General features: G+C 57.5%; 1 protein-coding gene across 2 annotated transcripts; it reads right to left on the bottom strand.

Moving 5' to 3' along the window:
• Window positions 1-603: 603 nt before the first annotated feature.
• Window positions 604-14187, bottom strand: INSYN1 (inhibitory synaptic factor 1). 2 transcript variants are annotated; one of them, XM_043920686.1, is made up of 3 exons: window positions 12965-14187; window positions 11827-12533; window positions 604-1392 (listed from the first exon to the last, which is right to left on the bottom strand). In XM_043920686.1, exons 2-3 carry the CDS (start codon window positions 11980-11982, stop codon window positions 670-672), a joined length of 879 nt encoding a protein of 292 aa, XP_043776621.1. In that variant the 5' UTR covers window positions 11983-12533; window positions 12965-14187; the 3' UTR covers window positions 604-669. The 2 variants fall into 2 exon arrangements, with proteins under 2 accessions (XP_043776621.1, XP_043776622.1); XM_043920687.1 differs by having other exon boundaries at window positions 12984-14094.
• Window positions 14188-14536: the final 349 nt, after the last annotated feature.

Genomic DNA, 14536 nt, shown 5'->3' with positions numbered 1-14536 from the left:
TGGCCCTCCAGGATCTGCAGGTTTCTGAGCATGGAGGCCTGATCATGCTAGTGTCTTTTTCCTTCTCTGTGTGCTGGGCAACCCTGAGATGGGAGAAGGGGCGGGTCTGGATGCACCCAGCTAAGTTTGCCTTTGGGAAGGAGAAGCAAAAGTCAGCCTCGGAGTAAAAGACATAAAAGGCACGGGCGTGTGAGTGACCGAGCCCAGCTGGAGTGACGCCACCCCCAGACTCTCGGTCCTGCAGTCTCTTCCGAATCACCAACCACGAGCCCCGGCCTCGGACCTGCTGCTTGAGAGCTCGCCTCTCGCTCACAAATCTCCTTCAGGGCAAGGCCCAGACTGGCAGCCAGCCTCCACTACTGTGCTAAAGGGTCTGCAGGGGTGGGGGTGGGGGTCCCAGGTCAGACTTCCCCTTCCTCATTTCTACAAGTTTGGACACCCCCTTCAGGGGTTCTGCCATGAGAAGGAAGGGAGGGTGGTTCTGACCACGCTTCCTGGGAACTAAGAGGTGAGCAGGCATCTCGTGTCGAAGATGAGCTCTGTGAAAGCCTTGGGGCCTGTGGGGCTGGATCCTTAGCATTTTAAAATTTTATTATGACTGCGTTTGTTTAAATATATATATATATTTATAGCTCTATGTGCCCACCGCCCCCCAGCCCCTCCCCAGCCCTAGTTTTTCCCCTTGGCTTTCTGTCTGGTGGCCGTGTAGGGCAGCACCGTCTGCGTGCTCTTGTCTGACACCGTTTGGGTACTGCTATTCCTCGTGACCCTGCGGGTCTGCTCGGGGACCGAGGTGGGGCCTGAGCGGCGTCCAGTCAGTGGAGAGCGCCTGGGCTTGTAGGGAGCCGGGGAGGGCTTGAGAGGGCCAGCAGGGGCCTCTGTGTGGGGAGGCTCCGGGGACAGGCCCACCTCCTCCTCTGCGGCCTCCTCCTTGGCGTCCCCCTCCTCGTCGTCACAGCACAGAGCGTGGTAGAGCACTTTATCACTGAACCGCACCCTTTCCCGCGTCCCCGGGGTCCGCTGGGGCAGCTGGCCCTTCACAGGGCCGGCACTGAAGGCCTCCTCACTGGAGGAGTCCGGGGTCTCCACCCGGGGCCCGTTGGGGATGGGCAGGCCACCGTTCATGAGCCGGTAGTCCGGGCCGGCCCCCGGCCGGGTCGACTCGGGGCCGTCCACGGAGTCTGAGGGGGTGGAGATGTCCAGGAAGGAACAGAACTCCCAGCTGTCTGAGAGGATGTCGGCCGTCATAAAGTCCAGGTGGCCAAGGTCAAAGGGGCCGCCCACGCCCGCCTTGTCGCTGCTGGAGGTGCTGCTCACAGTGGCTGTGGTCCAGTCATCTGGCTCCAGTTCAAAGTCGAAGTCCGAGGTTAGTTTATCGATCTGGCTCACCACCTGGCCGGGCAAGGGGAGAGGAGTGAGGGGCCAGCATCACCAAGGTGCGAGTGTGCCCTGTCCCACCCTTGGTGACCCTACAGGACACAGGTGGACTTGAGTTCACAGATTTGTTCGCCCTGTTGAGGGCCAAAGCTGGACCAGGGTGAACACAGCTGGTTCGGGCCATCCGCCTGTTTTCCACTCCTCAATGCCTCTGGGAGAGGGAGGGTGCCTTCCAGCCCTGCACCCCATCCATTCACACACACCCCCTCTTGCCCCAAAGCCAGCTGCTGTTTTGGGGGGCAGCCCTAGTTCTCAGAGTTGGATCTTCCTTTGACTGGGGACCATTTCAAACAGGGCTGAGAGACTCCAGCGAGTCCACTCAGTGGCGGAATGCCCACCCACCCTCGGAGAGGAAATGAGATGTGAGAACCGCAAAAAGACTCTGTCCAGGCTTTCTGAAACATCCTGGACCAGCCTCTGCAGCAGGTCAGAAACTGGCCCCCATGGGTCTCCACCGCCCCACCCCTACAGAGCCCCAGAGCCCCCTCTTTCCTCCCCTTCCCCACTGCTTGATGAGTGGAGATCAATCCCGGCTTGTGGGGGAAGGAATAAAGCAAGCATTATTTGGTAAGCAATAAGAAAACCATCCATCCTGGGCCCAGAGCTGCTTGTTAAATGCACGCGGGCTGCAGAGGTCAGCGCACCCGCCTGCCCCTGGTCCGTGCAGGTGGCCCCGCCTCAGGACAGCCCCTCGGTCAGCACAGACACCCGCAGTGAAGACAGCGAGGGAGGAAGGGAGACCCGGTCAGAGACACAGGGAGAGGATACAGCAACGGGAGGAGAGGAGATGCAGGCCAGAATCCAAACCAGCAAAACAACAACAATAGCAAAGCGGAAGGACCAGAGACCCAGGGACAAAGACAGACACAGTGAGTCATCAGGCCCCGGAGACAGCTCCCAGCCCTCTCAGAGCTCTCTCCCTGGGGTCGCAGCGGTCAGCCAGTTCATTAACTAACAAAGTCCCTAATTCAACAAACCTTTACTGAAGACAACGGCTGTTCAGGGATGTGCTAGGGGTTCGGCAAGGAGTGGGGTTGGTGAGTGCTCCAAAGTACAAGAGGAAAGTCAGGGTGAAGATGACCGGCCAGGAGCCCGGCTCAGAGGGGCGTCCACCTCATCAGGAGTCAGGGGCTCTGACGCCGGCGACCTGCTCAGTCGTTTTCCCTCTCTAGGTCTGTTCCTCAATCTGTGAACGGGGAGTTGGGTGGCTTATCTATCTCCAAGTTTCCTTCCATCTTTAAGGTTCTAGGACTCTGTGCTTAGAGGACTTGAGACACTCTTCGGGGGAGTCAGTGCCTAGGGATGCCCACTTCCCACAGCCCCAGACTAGGGGTGGAAGAACTCTTGGCAGAGGCCTATGGAAGAGCTGGGGGCATAAAGACACCCGAGTTCCTGATTTGACTTGGACATAAAATGCTCTATGTGTCTTTGAGTAACTCACATAACCTCTCTGGACTTCAGCTTCAGTCATGCCAAGGGGGAATGATAATCCCGGCCCTGCCAACCTCACTAGAGCTTCCTGGGGAGCAGTGAGAAGCCACTGCTCCCAGTGTCCCAGGGCTCTCTGGGGGCACCGGTGATAAGAGTGACATCATCTCCCAACTCTGAGCACCTACTACGTGTCAGGCTTTCTACCACGAGATCATCAATGCCTGGATTTATAGATGACACGCCCAGGTGACCAGTCACTGGGGACCTGAGATTCCTACCCCCACCGGCCCTGCAACACTGCACACGGCTCAAGTGCCGCCCTGACTTCTGGGCCTGGACAGCCAACGAGTATAAGCTCCATCCTCCAGTCTGGTCACCCCTTCTTATGTCCTCCACTGCCCAGAATGACTCCCATACCTCAGAGAAGCTCGCATCCCCCTGAAGCCTTTGCGTAAACCAAGCCCCACCTCCACCTGAGAGCTAGTGGGAACCCTGGCCTCGAGTGGGGGTTCTCAAACCCAAAGGTAGGGGCTCTCAAACCCAAATGCACAGAAGTAGGGGATGTATGTATACACATAACTGGTTCATTTTGTCATAAAGCAGAAAATGACACAACCTTGAAAGGCAATTATACTCTAATAAAAACAGACCAAAAAACCCGGATGTGTATCAGCCAACTCCCAGTGTTCTATTCAGGAGGTCCCGGTGGGGCTCGAGAGGGGCATATCTGACAAGCTTCAAGATGGTTCTGCTGCTACTGTTGGTGCAGGAACAGACTTGGAGGACTACTGGCCTGGTGGACTGGACTTCCCAGGTGGCACAGTGGTAAAGAACTTGCCTGCCAATGCAGGAGTGGCAGGAGACAGCTGGTTCGATCCCTGGGTTAGGAAGATCCCCTGAGGTAGGAAATGGACTCACTCTAGCATTCTAGCCTGGAGAATCCCATGGACAGAGAAGCCTGGTGGGCCACAGTCCATGGGGTCCCAAAGAGTTGGATACAACTGAACATGCATGCAATAGGCCTAGCAAACTGGGGATTTAAGCTGGTGAAAAAGAGCAGCCCAGGCACTGCCATCCTCAGGAAAGGCCCTGTGCCTGTGGGACAGCCACACCCTCTAATCAGATTCCCCTGATCAAGCACTGCTGCTGAGAGTCTGCTGCTACCTGAGGGTGCAAGGATGACTGTAGGAATCTGGAGTCAAATGACTTGGCTGTGAGCTCACAGGGTTGGCTGAGGCCAAGCCGGGCCCCGAAGCTGGGTTCCTAACCCCCTGGGAGGAAGATGCAGGGTCCACAGAGCAAGAGCCCTAGAACCTTCAGACCAGGACGCTCTCCCTGCCCAAGGAAACCTTGCCAGCCCCTTGCTCAGCATGCCTTCAGGTTGGGGCCCTTCTCCTTCTCTATCAGAACGCCCTTCTCTGCTTCCATTCTGGGAGAGTGGAGGGAAGGGAGGGAAGGAGGTCTGGGCTCAGGTCCCAAGCCTGCCCCATCTTGGCTAAGAGGTTTGAGCGGCAAGTGATTTCCCTCTCCATATCCCGTTTCCTCCACTGTAAAATAGGATGACACACCTCTATTTGCCAGATATTAGAGATTCGATAGGCATGTGCTTTAAACTGCAGAGTCCGCACAAACAAGCACTTAAGAATCTGGCCTCTGAAGCTAGACATAGGGTCCAACCTCACCACTTACAGGCTGTGTGACCTTAGCTGAGTTACTCAACTTCTCTGGGCCTAAATTTCTTCATCCAAGGAGAATTCTAGTAGTACCTGCTTGATAAGGCTCTGGTAAGGGTTTAATGACTTGATGCTCAGAGAGCACATAGAACAACATAGACCCCCAGTATCCACTGTGCACCTATGGGTGCTAACATGTGGCCAGGCCCCTGGCATCAGGTCCAGGAGCAAAGGGGAGTCAGCTCTTTACCAAAGGAATGCCACTGTAACAGGGACATTTCCAGGGCCTGTGGCAGAATAATGGGACATTATTAGACCTTTCAAACTGCAGCACACGGGTGGCACCTATGTTCCCTAAAGTAAAGCTGTCTACAGACAGTATAGGAGAAGAGATACTGCAGGTCAAATAGTTGAGCCTCACAGGTAGATCTTGGTCTGCTCCGCTGGGTGAGACATGTCACACTCACCAGATGAATGACATAAGTGAGGGTCAGAAGGGAGTGACACGCCATGGGGACCCGATGGTCTGCAGGGCCCGGGTCAGTCCACAACCCCTGCTGCCCATCCCTGGTGCCTCATTTCACGGGGCCAGTGTGGAAGGCAGGAATGGGGCAGGTCCCGGGCTACCTGCCTCTCTGCTGTGGCTGTCTTGAAATCTATGATTTCTCTCTGAGATTTAATAATCATTTTGCCTACATGTAATTTGGGATTGTCTTGGAGTGCCGGGAAATAATTATATACACAGAAGGAAAGAAAGGGGAAGAGAGAGAATGGAGAGAGAAATAGAAATCACAGAACCACAGACCCTTGAACCCAAGAGGGCCTTTGAGCCACCATTGAGACCACCTTTCTCATTGTGCTTGCTGACAAGAAACTGAGACCCAGAGGCCAGGAGTTGAACTGAGACTGGAAGTGGGGAGCTCAGAACAGGAATCCCCTGCTCTATAGGGGGCAAGAGCAAACACTAGATAGGAAGGGCAGGGTTAAGGGCTGCAACAAAACCTGCCGGGTCCCAAACCCTGTCCCTAAGGGTGTCCACAACCCATGTCCTGATCATAGCCTCAGCTACCCCCCTGAACACTGCACCCATCTAGTCTCCCCACTGACAGCAACTTCCAGTCCAGCTCCCTTTCCATCCAAGGACCTTCCTAGTCAGCCAGCAGGACTATGTCACCCATCTGCTTCCCCCTCTTCCTGGCTCCCCAAACTCCTGAGCCTCCCAAACACAACCCAACACCAAATCTGATCACAGGTCCTGTTTTCTCCAGCAAGCAGTCTCCAACCCTGCCGGGCCCACCAGCCCGACTCACTCCACAGAGCTCACTTGGGCCCCTGCGCCTCACCTGGCATGTCTCCTTTCTTTCCTACTCATTCCTTCTCACCTCCATAAGGAAGTCTTCCCTGACCCCGAGTTGAAGACAGTTTCCCTGTGAAAGGATCTCAAAGCACCCCGCACCTCTCCTGATTTTCCAGTAGTTCTCACTGCTACCATTTTATGTGCACATGTGATTGATGTCTGTGACCTCACTAGACAGGAAGCCCCATGAAAGGCAGGACTAGATCTGTCTTGCCCAGCATTGCAGCCCCAGTTTAGTACAGGGATTGGCATATTCTTTACAGACACAGTTTTTGACTAAGTGCATGAGTTCAGAGAGAGGACTTAATAAAAACCACTTGGGGCTTCTTTTACGAGAAAAAGTTCCACAGTCTTAGACACACCAATATTGCTTGCCCTAGCCTGCCTCCACCCCTGGTTGAGACCCCTCTCCAAGGAAAGCATGAATGTGTTCCCTAAGGCCCCAGGGTGAGGACCCAGGGAGCCCTGGAACCCGTTTATCCCCTCTCTGCTCACCTCTGGTCCCTTCAACTCTCTTGACAAGCTACTACTCCTTCCCACCCTCCCAGCTCCCTGGGCAGCTGGTTACATAACTGGGGATTCTGCATTATTTATGATCACTGATTATTTTTTAATTCTTGATTATGTTACTTATTGTCTTCCTGGGGGGCTGTGGAGCTGGGGAAAACGGGTGGGGAGTGAGTTGACCATGATATATGATTCTCAACCAGCAATCTGGCCTAATTGGCCAAGGAGCTTCGTGAATCTGTCTGGAGGAGGAGAGCTCGAAGGGAAAAGGGAGGAAAGGAAGGTGAGACAAAAAAAATAATAAGAAAAAATCCACACAATTCTTGCTGAGCTGCGGGTGATGGAACTGACCCACTTCGGCACAGCTCTGTGGTCCCCGGCCTCTCCTGCTCCAGCTGCCTCCTGGCTGGGCCACATTTATCTCATGCCTGCACAGCCCTTGGCTTCCCTGCCACCTCATATGCAGCGCCTTGCCCAGGGGACTGCACAGTCACCACCAGGCCTGTTCCCCTTGAAAACTGGATGGGGCATCCTCCACCACCACCCCTGGCTGTGAAGGGTTTGTGCCCACCCCTCCATCCTCCTGAGGTGCTTGGGCCAAGGTGGGCAACTGTGCCCTTAAGTTATGTCCTACCCAAGAGTCAGTGATGATGTGAGAGACACTAGTGACCAACACAATAAGTACCCTTGAACCCCTATATGCTGAGTGACATCTTGGGGAGGGGGGAACTGAGGAGGAGGAAGAGGCCAGGTACCTGTCCAAGGTAAGCTCACCACCCAGGAGGCCAAAGGCAAGGCCCTTACCCCTGGCCTTTGGGGCTCCCAGTTGGCAGGGATCAGGGGGAGCAGGGGCTTCCCTGGTGGCTCAGCTGGTAAAGAATCCACCTGCAAAGCTGGAGACCTGGGTTTGATCCCTGGGTTGGGGCGATCCCCTGGAGGAGGGCATAGCAACCCACTCTAGTAGTCTGGCCTGGAGAGTCCCATGGACAGAGAAGCCTGGTGGGTTACAGTCCATGGGGTTGCAGAGTTGGACATGACTGAGTGACTAAGCACAGCGCAGGGAGAGCAGTGGGGAGGCAGACTCCCACCCAGAAACACAGCCAGGAGATTCCTGGAGAGCAGGCGGGATTTTCCCTGAGAACAAAATCCACATTCCACATCGTGGCCTGCAGGACTCTGTGTAACCCGATTCCCTGCTCCCTCTTTGACCTTTCTTTCTGCTTTTCTCCTCCTAGGTCACTCCACTTCAGCTGCACTGCCTTCCTTGCTAATCCTGAAAACACCAAGCACATTTCTTCCCCAGGACCTTTGCACAGGCTGTTCCCACTGCCTGGAAAGCTCATCCCCTAGATACCACCCTCACTTCCTTTGGTTCTCAGTTCAAAAGCCATCTTATTGGAAACCCCCTTCCTACCCCCATCACTGTCACTCTCTGTCCCTTTTCCCTGATGCACAAGGGTGGGACTGCCCACTGTCGGAGGTAATAAAGGTGCCAGCCAGGAGGTCAGTGTCCTGACTTTGACCTCTCTGATGATAGCTGAGAAGTGGATGTGATTCTAAAAGCCATACATGGAATAAGGAGCAGGCCAGTGCTTGAATATTTCATTAGTAATATTTAACAAATGCAGAGTAAGTTTTGTGCCCTGCTGCTAAGTACTTTATATATAATACACATTTAATTCTCATCACAACCCTGAGGCTGAGGAGTGGGATGGGGAGTGGAAAATTCATTATCCTCATTTACATGGAAAATGGAAGCACAGCAAGGCAAAGTAACTCTCCCAAGTTCACACAGCTGGGTAGGGGGCAGAGTTGGATCTGAATCAGAGACATGTGGCTGCAGAGCCCATGATCTTGGCCCTGAGGCTGCGCTCTATCTCTAAAGTAAGGTCCATAGAGTTTTGAGGAGCTTAGAGAGCCCGCTGGGACTGGCCTGGCACTCTGGAGTTTTGGGGAACCTAGGGGAGCTGAGGGCTAATTAATGATTGACCATCACATCTCTCTGCAGCACAATTTTAGCTTTCAAAGCATTTACATTCCTCACCTCACTCAGTCCATTAAACTACTCTTCCCATGCATGGGACAGAACTTGTTCCTCATCACCTGGGAGGCCAACGGCTCCAACTGCAGAAGGGGTTTGGCAGGGTAGGGGAGATATAGTACGGGAAACTCCAAATCCTTTAGGGAAGTGAGTAGGTGTTGGTCCCCTTTCATATGTGCGTGCTAAGTCACTTCAATCATGTCTGAGTCTCTGTGACTCTAGGGACCCGAACCCACCAGGCTCCTCTGTCCTTGGGATTCTCCAGGCAAGAATACTGGAGTGGGTTGCCATGCCTTCCTCCAGGGGATCTTCCCAACCCAGGGATTGAACCCAGGTCTCAATGTCTACCTGTATTGGCAGGTGGCTTCTTTACCACTAGCATCATCTGGGAAGCACGTTGGCCCCCTTACTGCATGCCAAACCCTGATGAAGTGTTAAGATAACACTGAGGTGCAAATGATCATCATCCCCATCTCAGAGATGAGCAAACTGAGGCTCAGGGGCCTGGGGAGGGAGGGCTTTAGTGTCCCTCGTCTTTTGATGAACTTCGGGCTGTATGCTCAAAATAGGGAGGAGAGTCTGCCATGGAGGGTAGTGTCCAGGGCTGTGGAAGAAGAGCAGCAGAGACAGGATGACAGAGGGTAATACAACTGAGCCCTTTCTCTCTGCTGGCCCTTGCTCCTTCGTCCAGCATCTCCTGCTACTCCCAGCAGTCTTGCTTGTGAATCTTTTCTTCACACCTAAGTGCTTTCCCCCTCTGACATGAGAACCCCATTGGTGAGCTCTGAGCTGGTACTGCCTGGGGAGTGGGGTGTGATAAGGTGAGGAAGCCAGTGTCTGCCACTGTCTTGACCTTGGGCCCACCCACACCCCCGAGGGAAAATGCCACACCAAGCTAGCAAGGAGAGGCTGACAGATCCAGCTTTACAGTCCCCTTGGAGGACCAAGAGCCAAGATCATGGGTTCCAGGGAGCAGGGGGACTGCAACACTTTACTCCAAACCAGAGCTTGGCACTCCCCGCCCCAACCCAGTAACCCCATTCCTGACAAATCCCATCCTACAGGAAGTCGGTTATGGCATATCTTCCACTGTCTGGGCCTCTCAGAGCCTCGCCTGCCTTCCACTTCCTCTGCCCATCACCCCATGTCCAGACCCTGCCTGGGGGATGGGGGAGCTCTGAGGCTTGGCCCCTCTCCCAGCTGGGTGCCATTGGCAGCGGGCAGGCAGAGGCATACGGGGTAGACTCTGGTTGCCATAGCAACCTGCCAAAGTCTTGGGTGGAGGCACATGGCCTACGGGGTGTATGAGGGGCGGGGACTCAGCTCTCCCCATCCTAGCTCAGGCCTCTGGGCTGCAAAGCCTGGGAATCTGGAGCTCTGCTGTTTGAGACATGAGAGCGGGTGAGTGTGTGTGCTGGTAAGGAACACCTAAAAGATCCGCAAATGAACTGTCGCACTTCTAAGCTCCCTGCCTCACCCATAAAGGGTACACCTCAGAGCATTGCAGCATGAGCATAAGGTGTCCCCTCTAGAAGGCCCCTGTCAAAATGCAAAGACAATCATTAGTCCACCTGCTGAAGCCCCAGCATAGGCATCAGAAACTTGAGTTCTAGGCTTAGTTCTGCCACTGGTAGGCTATGTGACCTTACACCAGCCCCTGTCCCTCTCTAGCCCCAGTTTCTTCAACAGCAAACAAACAGGGCTAGTCTGGATGACCTGTGAGATGCCTTCAAACTGTGGATGGCTACGCAGTAGGGGAAGATGAAGGTAGGTGCCTGGAAGATGCTCAGTTGGGAGGAGGCTCTACGCTTATCAAAGCTGCCTCCTGGCTTAGAGTCAATCCTGGCTCTTTCTCAGCAGGCTTGCTGAGGCATAGGTCCCATGCTCCTGCCCAGGACTGAGACTTTGGATAGTGCCCATGACCCCGATGGGACCACAGAGCATCTGAAAATTGGTGGGAGGTGGGGGTGGGGGGCGAGTCAAAGTGGGAACTGCAGTCCTCTGGACCACTGAGGTTGGGAGAGCAGGGGTTGCTCAGGGGCACCTGGTCTTTGACCTCCAGGCTTATTCCTCAAAGATGTTTGGCTTAGGCGCGGCCAGCCCAGTCCATGGGAAGGAGCACATCACTTCTGTCTGTCTGCAGCAATAGCCATTCCTACCTCCTGAGAAAGGATGCTCCATTAGGCTGACCCCGGGTAGAGGGGCTGCCCTGCCCAACCTCTGCTTCTGTCCCAGAATCTCTACAATCCCCTCTGTTCTGAACATGACTCCCTTCAAACACCCTCTGCTCCTCGGTTCTCAGGCCAGGCTGGAATGCCACTTTGCCAGTCGGGAGTGGGTCTGCCACCATCACCCCCTCTTCCAAACCCTCTGAGCACCCCCATCTTCCCCACACAGCTGGCTGGGGAGAGCTCAAGCCCATAACTCCAGTTCAGTCACTCTCCCTGCCGTCTCTGCAGGGACCCTGGTTACAAGGAGTTGAAATTTGCCTAAAGCCCACCTGGCTGGCGTAATGGCACCCAGTGGGCAAATTCAGGCCAGCGGCTCAGAACGCTGGTCATGCATTTCAGGCTCGAACACAGCCCAGGGGGCAGGGCTGAGGACATGTGTATCTCATTACCCTGGCGATGTGGGAAGCGGTAATTAAACCAGCTCCGCTTAGAGAGGCAGAGAGGGACACACATACCAGGATCTGTCAGTGACTTTTCACCCTTGGCAAAAAAAAAAAAAAGAAAACCATTCAGAACCATGGGACAGGGATGCGTCCTTCAGAAGAGCTCCCTGCCCCTGCCAACACACACAGAAACCATGATATCCACTAGCAGCCCCTAGACCCGCTTCGGGGCGCAGAAGGCAAAGCCGGCTTTCATTTTTCCAGGATCAGGGTTCTAAGTATCTGTGTGATCACCAGGGCATGCTCAGAGCTGGGACTCGAGTGGTAGGGACTGTCTCAGTAAAGCCACCCACGCTCTCCCCGTGCCCTCTGTAAGCCAGTCTGAGACTGGGAGGCAGATGGTGGGGTCAAAGGTCAGCTTGGGTCCCAGAAGACTGTCTTCTACTAACAGACTGTGGTGGGATTCCGTCTTTTATTGGCCACCATGGCAGCTCTGAGCCAAGGACCCACGACATGCTGCCTAAGCAGTCCCTGGATCAAGCAGGCCCCTCCAGCCCTGGGGTACAGTGACATCTTTAGCAAAGCAGATGTGGGGAAAGGAGAACAAGAAGGAAGTGCCAAGCAGAGTGACACAGGTGCATACAGCTTTGCTCGTTGCATGTGTGTGTGCATGCACACACACACACATACAAACACACACATGTGAGTATATTTTGGTGCCAGGCCCAGGAAACCTGGCCTAGGGGCTGCCCAGCCCCTCACTCACCTCCCTTAGCTCCTTGGCCACCTCCTTGAGCTCTCGCAGGATGTCCTCCAGCTGCCCGATGACCATCTTCATGCGCTGTCGAATCCGCTCCCGCTCGCCACCACTGCTGGGGTCGTCACTGGGCTGCCCGAGGTCCGGGGTGCCCCGAATGTTCATCCTTCACCACGTGGCCGCAGGCCTGCCCATGCTCCCCCCAGCCAAGCACACGCTGCGTCTGCCTCCACGGAGCCCCCCTCAGCAGGGCAGAGCTCCACATCTTAACGGCCCCCCAGCCCACCCTGGCCCTGGGTGGCCCTCACCCAGCCCCAGCCCCCTGCCACCACCCCGCTCCTCTACCTCTGGGTGGAGAATGGGACACCCAGAGGGAGACAGTCTGACAGAGGGGGTCAAGGTGAGGACACAGGAGGGCAGGGGGAGGGGCCTTGGGTCTCAGGAGTGGTTTCCAGGACTTGAAGTGCCTGTGGGTATGCTGAGCTGGACACAGAGGCAGGGGGATGACTCTGCAGGGACTAAGGGTAAGAGGTGCCCTTGGGATGGACAGAAGGCAGCAGTAATCCCCTCACAACTCCTAGGCAATTGCAAAGGCCGAGGTGTCGAGATGCAACAGACACCTGCAGAGGGATGGTGGCCAGGGCCTTCCAGATGTGAAAGGGGCTCCAGATGTGGGTGGCTCTGGAAAGGGAGCCGGATTGGAGGAGGGCAGCCCCCTGCAGAGAGAGCGAGTCTGGCGTCAGCCTTCCCAGGCTGCAGCACCAGCCGGCAATGCAATGCCGCTGCCTCCCTCCTCACCCCAGCCTGCACCCTTCCTCGCTGGGGATTGGAGTTTTTTTTGTTTGTTTGTTTGTTTTTTCCTTTGTGGGGAGGGATGGTGGAGGCAGATGCTCTAGAGCACAGTCTCTCCTCTAGAGGGGAAAGAGGGAACCCCTGCTTTAGAAGCAGAAGTCCTCAGCCTGCCATGGGGCACCCTGCCCTGGCTCCCGCCACCCCCACCCAGGCCTGGCCCCGCTGGTTCACTGGAGGGCCCCTCCAGTCTTCCCGGCCCACTCCAAGTGCCCCGGGGGTGCTCTCGTTCCCAGCTGGACCTTCCCCTCCCCAGCCCCGCCTTCCGTCAGAACCCCCACTCCGCTCTCGAACTCACCAAGGGTGGGGGCACCGACCTTCCTTCCGAGCAGCGTCGGGGGCCAAGTCCCAAGACGAGGTTGGGGGCCCCCAAGGCTCCCTAGGGCGGGCTTCTCTCTCTGGACCCTTCGGCCCCTGGCCTCAAGGAGGTCCTCAGAGCCGTCACCGGAGACATCTGGGCGGTGGGAGGGGGCGGGGCCTCCACGCTCCGAGGAAGGGGGCAGGAAAAATCTCCGTCAACCCCCGCCGGGCTCCGGTGGGGGGGGAATGAGCAAGGTTCCAGCGGGTCCGGGGCTCCGAGGCCACAGGTGACTCGGGCACAGGGCGACCGAGGCGACGGCGGGCCGGTCCCAGCGCGCGAGCCAAAGTCGGAGGGATCGGAGGGCGCCGGGATCCCCTCAGCCCACGCCCGGTATTCCCCGGGCTCGGCACCGTCCGGGATCCGCTCTGTCCAGTCCAGATCGGCCGGCTCCGGGCTCCACCGTGGTCTCTGCCCTGCCGGGAGTGAGCTGGCACCCGTGGGCGCCCGGGACACGCTCAGTCCGGACCCAGAACGACGGCGCTCCGGCACCTGCGGCGTCCAGAGCGGCCGCGAGGGTCCGCTCAGTCCAGCCCCGCGGTCCTCCCGGGGCGACAACGCTCTCGCGGCTCAGTCCACGGCCGGAACGGTCCGGAATCGCCGGGTGCCGGGGGGAGGGGCGGTGTTGGCCGTGGGGACCCGGTCCCCTCCGGGCCGGGCCGAGAGCGCGCGGGGCAGGGAACCCGGCCGGGCTGGGTCTGGCGGCCCGGGCGCGGGCGGGAGGGCCGCCGGGCGGAGGGGAGGAGGCGAGAAGAGCGAGAGGAGGAAGCGAGACGAGGGGAGGCGAGGGGAGCCAAGGGGAGGGGGCGCGCAGCGAGCCTGGCGGGCCGGGGCGCACGGGGCTTGCAGCCTCCGCTCCGCCGCCTCCCGCCCGCTGGCTCTCGGCTCGCCTCCTGGCCGGCCCCCGGGCGCCGGGTTTGCCGGTGGGGCCACCGGGCGCCGGGTCTGGCTGGGCCTCCCTCGGCCGCCTCGCCCCGCCCTGCCCCGCCGGGCTCAGCGGGCCTGGGCCCGCTCCCCGAGCGCCGCGCCGCCCGCGCCCCGGCCGCCCCCGGCCCGCCCCGCCGCCCCCCGCCGAACTGGCCGCCCGGGCGGGCGCTGGCTCCCTCAAAGGCCGCCCGGCTGGCTCGGCTCCGCTCGCCTCGGCGCTGTAAGGGAAGGGGCCGGCCCGGCGCGCCGGGAGGGAGCTTTTAAAGCGACACACACGCCTCCCAGCGCCGAGCACAGAGCGCGCGAGCCGGGGGGTCTCGCCACCCGGGGGACGAGGAAGCGTCCAGCGCTGACGGGGCTGGAGGCGGACTCTCCCGAGCGCACTCCTGTTGACCTCGGAGTGCGGAGGGGCAGCGGGCTAGGGGCTTACTCCAGTCTTACCTTTCCGTAAGCCCCCATTACCCCTGCCCCCACTGCGGTGCGCTCCGGGCTTCCTTTCGGCTAAATTTCCCGCATCAGACCTTCCTCCTTCCCCCTGTCATACCTCAAACTACTCCCAGACATGGCCTTAAATCAGATTAATTA

The sequence above is a fragment of the Cervus elaphus genome, chromosome 12 (assembly GCF_910594005.1).
Source record: "Cervus elaphus chromosome 12, mCerEla1.1, whole genome shotgun sequence".
NCBI classification, from domain to species: Eukaryota; Metazoa; Chordata; class Mammalia; order Artiodactyla; family Cervidae; genus Cervus; species Cervus elaphus.
This window is presented reverse-complemented; position numbering and strand designations above follow the sequence as displayed.